The sequence below is a fragment of the Trichosurus vulpecula genome, chromosome 6 (assembly GCF_011100635.1).
Source record: "Trichosurus vulpecula isolate mTriVul1 chromosome 6, mTriVul1.pri, whole genome shotgun sequence".
Taxonomy (NCBI): domain Eukaryota; kingdom Metazoa; phylum Chordata; class Mammalia; order Diprotodontia; family Phalangeridae; genus Trichosurus; species Trichosurus vulpecula.
The window spans coordinates 179,491,836-179,503,284 of NC_050578.1; the positions used below are offsets into that span (position 1 = coordinate 179,491,836).

General features: G+C 35.2%; 1 protein-coding gene across 1 annotated transcript; it reads left to right on the plus strand.

The window, feature by feature from the left end:
- The first annotated feature begins 9,183 nt into the window (after positions 1 to 9,183).
- Positions 9,184 to 10,570, plus strand: LOC118854858 (zinc finger and BTB domain-containing protein 44-like). Its single transcript, XM_036765060.1, is given in 2 exon segments — positions 9,184 to 9,650; positions 9,652 to 10,570. Coding segments are annotated over 2 exon segments (1,386 nt in total).
- Positions 10,571 to 11,449: the final 879 nt, after the last annotated feature.

Below are 11,449 nucleotides of genomic sequence, written 5' to 3' on the forward strand. Positions count from 1 at the left end.
GGTAAATGAACCTTACTCTAATTAGAATTGGTTCACATTCAATTGTGTATAAAAATCTGTCTTACCCTACAGGAAAGTAGGAGGGGAATGGGATGGGGGGGGGGTGATAGGTGGGTGGGCTAATTGGGGGAGGGGGTAGTCAGATGCAAAATGCTTTTGAGGAAGGACAGGGTAAAAGACAGAATTGAATGAATAGGGAGGGGATAGGATGGAGGAAAATACAGTCTGCAATAGTAACTGTGAAAAAAAATCTAAGCAAGTTTCCCTGATAAAAGCCTCATTTTTCAAAAATTTAGAAAACTGAGTCAGTTTTCTAAAACTGAAAGCCAGTCCCTAATTGATAAATTGTTAAAAGATATAATCAGCTTTCAGATCAAGTAATCAAAGCTATTTATAGCCATATGGAAAAAAATACTCTAAATCACTAGTGATTGAAGAAATGAAAATTAAAACAATTCTGAGGTATTACCTCATACCTATTAGATTGGCTAGTAGGACAGAAATGTTAAATGACAAAGTAGGAGGAAATGTGGGAAAAATGAGACATTAATGGATTATTATTGGAGTTGTGAACTGATTCAATCATTGGAACTATGCCCGAAGGACTCTAAAACCATGCACAGCCCTTTCATATAGGAATACCACTTCTAAGTCTGTATCCCAAAAGAGATAAAAAAAGGAAAAGAACCCATAGGTACCAAAATATTTATAGTAGCTCTTTTCTAGGGACAAATAATGAGAAATTGAAGTGATGTCCATCAATTGGGGAATGGATGAATAAGTTGTGGTATGTGATTATGATGGAATACTATTGTACTATAAGAAGTGGTGAGCAGGATGCTCTCAGAAAAAACCTGGAAAGACTTGCATGGACTGATACAAAGTGAAATGCACTGTGTATAGTAAAGCAATATTGCAATTAACAGCAATGTTGTGAGATAATCAGCTGTGAATGACTTAGCTATTCTCAGCAATACAATGATCCACAATTTTAAAGGACTTATGATGAAAAATGCTATCCATCTCCAGAGAAAGAACTGATGGTGTCTGAATAGAGATTGCAGAATACTTTTTTTAACTTTCTTTATTTTTATTGTTTGTTTTGTCTATGTTTTCTTTCACAACATGAGTATTATGGATATGTTTTACACAACTACACACATATAACCTATATTGAATTGCTTGCCTTCTCAATAGGGGCAGAGGATGGGTAGGGAGGAAGGAAGAGAATTTGTAACTCAAAGTTTTAAAAAAATGTTAAAAATTGTTTTGAAATGTAATTGGGAAAAAATAAAATACTAAATAAATACATTTAAGAGCATATGTTATTTTCTAAAAAGATAAAATTAATTACTTTTTTTCTTCCTCTACCCATCCATACCACTTCCAACTCTTAAATTTCCTAGATATATGACCATAAGCAAGTTGTGTAGTTTTCCCATTGTTTTGTTTCTCCATGTTCAAAATGTGAGTTTGATATTTGTACAACCTACTTCAGCAACAGTACTTGATAGTCCTTACAATATTTTCTCTATTATTCAAACAAGAAACATTTATTAAGCATCTATCCTGTGCCAGACACTATACTAGGATCTGGGAGTACAATAACAAAAATAAAATAATCTTCATGCTGAAGGCATTTGCACTTTCATGGGAAGACACCAAGACACATACTAATGCACATAAAATTTAAGCAAAATTTTAGGAAGGTAAAAATAGAAACTGGCGTATTAGGAAAGGTCTTGTAGCAAAACTGGGTTTCAAAGGAAATCAGAGATGTAAAGGTAAAGGTGAGGAGGCAATCCATTCTAGTCATGGATGGTGGGATACAGTATTTTGAATGTGAGGAATAACAAGAAGGCCAGTTTGCCTGGACCAAAGAATTGTTATGTTTAAATGTATTAAATACATAGTGTATAAATGTATAAAAGAGTAAATTAATGTGTAAATGTTTAAAACTGGTTTTTTTAATTACATTTTTAAAATGTCATAATTTTGTTTCACTGGCCTTCACAAATGAAAAATAAATTTTAGCATGAATCATTTCAATTATATTTGTAAAATGGAGTAAATAACTGGGTTCATTTCTTAGAAAATTTATTAAAATGTTTCCATTTACTGCCATTAAAAATATTTGTAACAGAAAAAGAGTGATCCTTCTCTATTTCCCTGTGTTCTCTCTGAATTCATCAAATTCAAATTCCAGAAACTTTTGTGCTTATGCTAATTATAATATGAAGGAAGAATATATTGAGATACTACTTTATTCGTGTTCAGTACTCCAGAAAATGGCAATGAGTGTACCTGGGGTGGGAATTTATCTATTTTTTTCAGTTACTTGAGGAGAGAAAATTAATGGAAGCAAATGTTATTATAGTAAGTTCCAAGTGCTCTTGATAAAATGTCTAGTGAAAACATTCATGGTCTCATTAAAAAAAAAATATGAAAGGAAAGAAGAAAGGAAGAAAGGGAGGGAAGGAGGAAAGAAATGTTAAGGACTCACTGTGTGCTAAGCTTTATACGAAGTGCCATATTACAAACACAAAAATGAGACAGTCCAAGCCTTCAAGTCACTTACTTTCTAAAGGGAAGCAAAACATACATGGTAGACATAATCTGAAGCTTTGTTTCTGTGGATTCTTAAGGACTGTGAATTTAATCAAAGAGTGTGCAACTAACACACTCTTTATGAATGTGATTACTGAATACAGAGTAAGAAGGAGAAATCAGAAACAAAAGGACAGAGTGTAAATACAAAGTATGGCAGATGAAAAAGTAGCTGAGGCAGACAGGTAGGTGGGATATGAACCACATTCCAGCCTGCTGATCAGATCTGGTTAGGTAACAGACGTGGTTTGAGTTTGTGCCAAGTGTCTCACCAATAAAAACATGTTGGCCCAGGATACATGTTCTAAAGGTGAGTGGATTAAATAGGGATGTTTCTCTGATAGGACAGTCCAAAGTTAATTTCCAGATAGAGGAAAGCAAAGTTAGTATGTCCATGATAGAAGGCTAGATGTCATATGATGCACAGTCTGGCCTCAATGAAATGAAAGAAGCTGGGCTGTCTAAATTCCAACCAAATGCACTGAAATTGAACAAGATCAATTCGCTATTTTCACCAGATCTTAATGAGTGATTTAGACTGTCACATAGTCAATTTGATTGATTGTGTTGAAGTTGGTCAACAAAATTGAATTTGCCACTCCAAAGACAATTTGGTCATGTTATATAAACACAGCTGCAATATGTTCCTACACATCTCCACATGAAGTGGCAATTTGGAAATCAGTCAATTTCACCAATGCAGGTGACCAGATATTTGAGGCCTATGTTTCGATCAGTAATTCTTCCCTGAGTTAGCACTTGGCAAAGCTCACTATTTAGAATATCTTGATATTCTGCAGCTACTGGTGTGATGTCACCTTTATTTCATGTCTAGCATATGGCTGGCAGAAGGCATGCCCTTTAAGGATGACGTTAGGGTTTGTGCCATCTTTTGATTAGACACCTCTAAAGTTCTGAAAAAAACTGAGTTCTTTTGATGTCTAATTTAACTGTATTGATTATTCACTCTTTACACTAATCATGCCCTTCAAATGCTAAATTAAAAGGAACAGTGATTCTAGACGCAAGAGTATTCAAATTAACCAGAGAGAAAACTCTACCTATAAGAGTGGGATTTTCAAATATAGGTTGACCTTATGAATTTCCTGGTGTCCGATTAGAGAGCACTTTTTGAGGAAACTATTCTTTTTAAAGTTAGCTGAAAAAAGTCTCTTAGGTCATCTCAGATCAGGCTATTCTTTGGTCTAGATCTTTAAATCTTATTTAGGCAAATACATAAATATGAACTGTACTACAATCCAATTTGCTTTGGAACCTCCACCCTCCTTAAGTATTGCAGACAATTAAAGCAGCTCCTGTAGCACAATGAAAATATTGTCCCATTGATATGCTAATGACACAACCTCCAGACAGATCATGATTTCCATAAGACAGATGTTTATAATATAGAGCACTTTGAAAAGCTTACAATATTGTTTTAGTTCAGGAAAGCACATGAGATGTTAAAATATTAGTGCTTCATTATTGTCTTATTAGAGCTAACAAGTATCATGAGGATTTGGCTAGATAGGCCATTCCCCACAGAGGCAATAGTGCACTTTCTAATAGACTGCAAGAGGAGTAGGAAGGCTCATTCCAGTGGGATTTTAAAACACCTCCTTCCACTAATAGATTATTTAAAATGAAATGGAGGAATAATACTTGTAATTTTTAAGCCAAATTGTTGCACAAATTACTTTGTCCCAGCAGAAATGATGCTGTTACACTTCTTGGCAGTCATGTGTTTTGCTTGATACCCCTCAGAAATACAAGTTTATCTTAGTGGCAAATAAATATAGCATGCCTTCCCAAAAAGGGAGGGGAAAAATAAATAAGGAATTCACAATGAAGCAAAGGGGAATGGGAATAGAAGGGGAAGGAGAAAGGAAATGGGAAGGGGAAAGGAAAGAGGACAGGGAAAGAGAAAAAGAAAAGGAAAGGAGAATGGAGAAAAGAAAAATAAAAAAAGGGGGAAAAACTATAGCATGTTGCTGTAGCACACGTAGGAATCAGAAGAAACTTGTTCTAGCCACATCTCTGTTGATAATTAGCTGGATATCCTCGGCCAAAATAATTTCCCTTCCTTAGGCCTCTATTTCATCTCTAAAATAAGGGGAACATACCAATGTCTAGTAAGATCTTTTCCAGATAGTTAATTCCGTGACTATACTGGGCTAATAGTATCATATTATCATTAAAATATGTATTATGTATATATATATATATATATATATATACATATATATATATATATATACATATAGTTAAAAAGTTCATTACTCTTTCTGTTTTCTGAAAACTCAATTTGCTATTAACCAAGTTGTGACCTTATTGTTCGGTCATTTTTCTGGTAATTATTCATAGAAAATGGAAGTGGGAGATTCTTTGCAGGAGATTTGACAGGGAACAGCTGAGTGATACCTTTCTAGGCTGCCTTGCATGCAGTCTTATTTAAAGGGCAGGAAATGGACTAAATGACCTCTAGACATTTATGCTACATCAAGATTTCTTTGATTCTGAGGTGGCTATTTTAAGTTCAAAATATTAGCTTTTACCCAGGGATAAAGTGTTCTGGCTCTTAGTCAGAAATGCAGTCTCTCCAGGATTCCTACCTCTACCAAAAGGAAGCTGAAGTAGAAACTGCAATTGCTTCTTGGCCTGAGCCTCATTCCTTCCTGCCAGCTTTCTATGGCAACCTCCTCTTGCTCTTCAGAGTTTAAATTGGGACTATCCTTTTCTCCGGGACCATAAATTTCACAATAAATTTTAGCTGAAATGTACTTCCAAGATCATCTAATGTAGTATCCACATTTTACAAGTCATGAGATCCTAAATTTAGATCTGGAAGGGACCTCTGATATTATCTCATCCAGAGGTTCCTAACAAAGAGGCCCACAAACTTTTTTCATTTTTAGTATTCTGATGACTATATTTTGATTCAATTGGTTTTCTTTCTAATTCCATGTATTTTATTTAACACATTTGAAAACATAATTCTAAGAAGGGGTCTATAGACTTCACCAGACTTTCCTTTAGACATGGAAGTTTAAAGACCTACTCAAGTTCAATGCCCCATTTTTGTAGATGGGAATACAAAGAAATGAGAGGTAAAAGCAGCTTCCATCCATATAGTAAGATCCAAAGGTAATTCTGACTAAAGATAAACACTCTTTCTACTGAACCTCATATAAGGAAAGTGAAACCATTAGAAGAAACTTGCTCAAGGTTATGAAGCTGGTTAAGTGGCAGAGTCGATAATTTGACAGAGGTCTTTTGGATGGAAGTGTAGTATTGCTTCAATTGTGACCCTATGACTCATTTGTCATTTACAGTGAAATAGCAGAAACTGATGAGATGATAAATAAGGTCCCTTCCATTTCTGCATTCTATGTAATTAGTGCCTCAAAATACCCTCCCTTTTGTTATCACACATATTGGATTTGATTTCAGGGTCAGACTCAAATGCTTAATACTCCTTATTTATATCTTTTCTTCTACCCATTGTATATACTATGGGAAATCTCAAAATATGTTTTGTGTATAGCTCATGTCTAGGTTTCCATAAATGTGAGTAAAAGGGACCTTAGTTCTAGCATAAGTACTTGGGAGTAATAAGAACAAATTAGATAGGGGCATTTTTATTTAAATTTTGCCCTGCAGAAAATTCAGGAAGAGCAAAGTATTCACAGAGGTCTAGAGCAAAAAGAGACATAGAAAGACTAAAAAGCACTCATAGTATGCCATAAGGTATCAGTACAATTCTCTTCCCAATGTTCCAACAGGATCCTATAATGACTTCCCAAGTTTTATAGGTAGGGAGAAGTCAAGAATATTAAATATATGATATGTATGTGTATATATATGCATATGTATACACATAATGTATACATATACACACAACACAGAGTGCTCAAAGAATAAACACTTAATTACTAAGTAATATTTATATATCACTTCAAGCGTCATAAGGTACTTTACACATACTATCTCATTTGGTCCTTATGACAGCATGTGATAGCAATGTTATTATTAACTTCATTTGGGAGAAAGCTGAAGATGAAAGAGTTTAGATGAGTTGTCCGGAGTCACAAAGCTATTTAGTGTCTAAAGTAGGACTCAAACTCAGTTATCCTTCGCTCCAGGTCTAGTATTCTATCCAATATGTTGCCTAGCATACTGTAGAAGAAACTTCAAAAATAACACCAGTGTTAAATTATCCATGATGAATCAATTTATGGTAGTTTTACTTTAAGAATATACTTATTATCCATGTATAATTAATAGCTCTGTCTAATTTAAACATAAGTGATCAAGAGGGGATAGCTTAGGTTCTGTACATTGATTTCTCATAATATTGTTTTTGTAATGATTAAATTAAAATTAATGTTAAGAATTTCTGTTATACAAAGTCTCTCTAATACAACTTTCCCCTACACACACACACACACACACACACACACACACACACACACACACATCCTTTTTAAGAATACCAGCAGCAGGATTACCTTGCATCTTTCAACATTTCATTTGTGATATGATAGAAATGACATCAGAAGAAATAAAAGTGCAATAGAGACTCCTTGTAGGAGCTCTTTTATGGCTTTAAATTATATAGAGACTCCATCTTCAAATGTATTATGGTTTGACAAAAGTGTTCTTCTTTTGGAATATAAAGTAAAAGTTGATACTGACAGATCATGCATCTCAATTAGGTAAACACAAGCTGTAAATATAAATCAACCACTGATTATATACACATACTGATAATACATATCTGAAAGCTTGAAGCTGTTAGATTTAATAATAATAAAGCTTCATAAAAAAATCATTTTCTTTGATCAGAAGATATTTCCTACATTCACTGAGGATTGGACATAAGGAAATGATCCTAACAGCAACAAAAGGGATTAATGTAACATATAAGAAAGAATTTGCAATTTTCAGACAATGCAGCTGGCCATATTATCCTTCCTCTAAGATCCAATAGGCCTGTGACCTTCATTTAGCACTAAGTATATGCAGATTTCTCTATTACTATGATATTTTGAGGGATCCAAGATCTTCCTGATATTAATCCTCTTCTGGTGCAGATAGAAGTCACTCACACTTTAAAAAATAGTATTGGTTATATTGTGTTATTTTTATTCAAGTATTTTAATAATACAGTTGGTTTCCTTTGTAATTTATTTTATTTTATTTATAGAAGCTTTACCCTAAATGCTCCTGAACTTCCTCAGTTTTTTTTTTTCCTTCATTTCTCTTAGACAACACACTGTAGCACATATGTTCTTCAGCTGCGGTCTCCCATTCTCTCTGATACTAATCAATCTCCTTTGCTTATGTCTTACATGTCCTTGGGAATATCTTTTGGTTTACTTTTCCAATATGAGTTATTACATGCTATATTTTGTGTCCTATTTCTACTTTGCATTTTCCATTATACCTGAGTACCTTAAAATTTTTATTCTTATGAGATAATGGTACTCCATGATTCACAGCTATTTAATATCAGCTGGAATTCACTGAGGCTAAAAAGATTCATTATTAAGCTGTTTTAGTACTTCTTTTGGAGGTGGGGGTGTCACATATTTTTCTATCAATACACACTTCATCAATTACACATTTCCTTACTTGCTGATAAAAGAATATAATTCTGACTGGGAAAGTTGAAAAGGGCAGAGATTTTCTTTTTTGCCCCTTGAACTAAATGTTTCTTTCTATACTGGCACAAAAAGCTCCAAACCATGGACTGTATCCAGAAGATCCTTATTCGTAATGCCAATTACATTTCCATATACCCAGAAATCAAAGAAGGTCATCTACTAGCCTTTGATTCCATTGTCAAAGCCTTATGCCTTACTCATTTAATGTTCCAACCTGCCCAATTCTATGACCACAACCATTCAATTTTAGGTTGTTGTTTTTTGTTTGTTTTTCTTTTCTTTTGAGATCTCACTTTTCACACATCCAAAATAACCTATCTGTCCTACACTACTGGAATCCCTCCTGCTATGTTGCAAACTGACATATATTCTTAGTCATACATTTCCTTTCAAAAACGATCCAACTCAGAGACCTGTTTTGAATAGAATGTTGGTGTCTTGAGCAAAATAATGCACTTGATTATACAAGTTCGCAATCATTTCTATTTTGAAAACTTCAAAAAATTAGAGTGGAGAACTATAAGCTCTCAAATTTAGAAAACTTATCATAGGTCAAATGAAACTAGTATGAGAACCTGGTACAGCCTTTGAGTTAAAGGTTGTCCACTCTTGTTTTAGGTATTCCGAATGATAGGTACAGATGGAAACCATAGGCAAAGTGATTTACTCAAATTCTCAAATCAGTGGCACTGTCTATAATATAAATCAGGTCTCTTCTAATATTGTCCAGTGTTTTCACAATTAGAACAAACTGGTTCTATATATACCTAAATAATGTAGGCTTCCTTAGGAAGCCTTAGCACTGATTAATAATAAAAAAATCAGTAATAAAGCAAAAAAAAAAGATGTCTAGTGCTAGACAAATGAGATTAATTTTCATTCATTTTAAAGAGATATTTATGTAAGTAACATGCAAGTACAAAATGGAAATCAAATAGAAAACTCATGCAGTGTGGTAGAAAGGACCATTCCTGTCTGCCGAGAGTCCCGGAGAAAGCGTAAAATCTACATAGTTAAGTCTCCTGAAAGTCCACTTAAGTGTAACACACAGACAAGTTCTCCCCAGGTGCTAAATTCTTCAGCTTCCTATTCGGAGCCTAGAAACCAACCAGTTCACTCTTCCTTAGCTTTTCCCTGGACTTTTCCATTTGGAATTGATCAGAGGCTTCAATCAGAGAAGGTTAAGCAGGTAGAAAATCCCAGGACTTTAGAACTACTGGGCCCATCTGAGGCAGCTAGAAGAATGACTGATTATGTGACATGTGAGAGTACAAAGGCTAATTTGCCTCTGGTTACTGAAGACAATGTACGGGTCAAAGTGGAAAGGTTAAGTGATGAGGAAGTTCATGAGGAAGTGTCCCAGCCTGTCAGTGCTTCTGAGTTCCTTGAGTGATCAGCAGACAGTGCCAGGAAGTGAGCAAGTTCAGGAGGATCTTCTAATTATTCCTCAGTCTTCTTCTATAGGCTCAGTAGATGAAGGAGTCACTGAAGGACTACCTACACTTCAGAGCACCTCGGGCACTAATACTCATGCAGACGATGAAGATCGATTGGAAAATGTTCAGTATCCCTACCAACTCTACATTGCTCCTTCTACCAGCAGCACAGAACGACCAAGTCCAAATGCTCCAGATAGGCCTTTTCAGTGTCCAACTTGTGGGGTCCCATTCACCCGCATTCAGAACCTTAAGCAGCACATGCTCATCCACTCAGGCATTAAACCATTTCAGTGTGACCACTGTGGGAAAAAGTTCACCCGGGCTTACTCGCTAAAGATGCATCGCCTAAAGCATGAAGGTAAACGCTGTTTCCGGTGCCAGATATGTAGTGCCACTTTCACTTCCTTCGGGGAATATAAACACCACATGCGGGTTTCCCGGCACGTTATCCGCAAGCCTCGGATTTACAAGTGCAAAACTTGTGGCGCCATGTTCACCAACTCTGGAAATTTAATCGTTCACCGGAGGAGTCTGAACCATGAAGCGTCAGAGCTAGCAAACTACTTCCAGAGCAGTGATTTCCTAGTACCGGACTACTTAAACCAGGAGCAAGAAGAGACCCTTGTTCAGTACGAGCTTGGAGAACATAGTTTTGAAAGCAATTCATCTGTCCAAATGCCTGTCATTTCACAGGTCTCATCAACTCAGAATTGCGAAAGCACTTTTCCCTTGGGGTCTCTTGGTGGTCTGACAGAAAAAGAGGAAGAAATGCCAGAGCAGCCAAAGACCAATGCCAGTACTGAGACAATTAGAGATGACCCCCCAAAACTAGAGCTATCTTCTATTACTATTGAATAATTTCATGGTTTGGTGTCCTTTTTGTTTTTGCTGTGTTTTGTTTTAGTAAGTGCCTGTTCTTGGTTCTATACATTTTTTAATTTAATTTTTTAAAGAAGAAAGGGTGTAATGGGGGAAAATACTTTTTACTTTGTTAGCTATGCTTTAAACAGAAAAATGCAGTAGATGTCATATTTTTCATGATAGAGAGATCACTCTTAAGACTGAGTGATAATAAGATCATGTCAAATCATAATAGAAGCTGTGATACAGTTAAGGAAAACCGACTGTCTCAAAACACTTACTAATTTCTTCTTTCACCATTAGTGTAGATTGCCTCTTGTCTGCAGGCCATTGGGTAAAGAAGAAATCAGAAGACTTTCAATCTGACTAAAATGCAAATATATGCCAGAAATATATTACCATACAGACCAATGCCCTAAGTAGATACTTATCCCTCCGCTTAGGACCTTGAACAATATTTTTTAAAGCCCACTGTTTTGTTGAATGTTTACAGTAAAGTTTTTGTTCTCAAATTATTATGGTAAATGTTTCTGAAACTTAACATTCTTTTTTATGGTACTCCATCCTTTAATGTTTCACACTTCTCCAAATACATATTTTTTGCTTATGTGGAGGTCTACAAGAAACTTACGATTTTTTTTAAGTCCAACTGTGCATTTAGAAATTGAGAAGGAAGGAGAATAATATACATCCTGTACCAATAGAAACTAGTCTACACATCTTCATGTCATACTTTTTTGGCTGAAAACTTGTTTACCTGAGCTATGACTGTTGATGTTTGGCTAAGTGGTTTATTGTCCAATCCATTTTCTTCTTGCCCCATCTTCAGTTGTATTTTATTTTTCAAATACTGGCCCAGTAGCAAATTTATTGAAG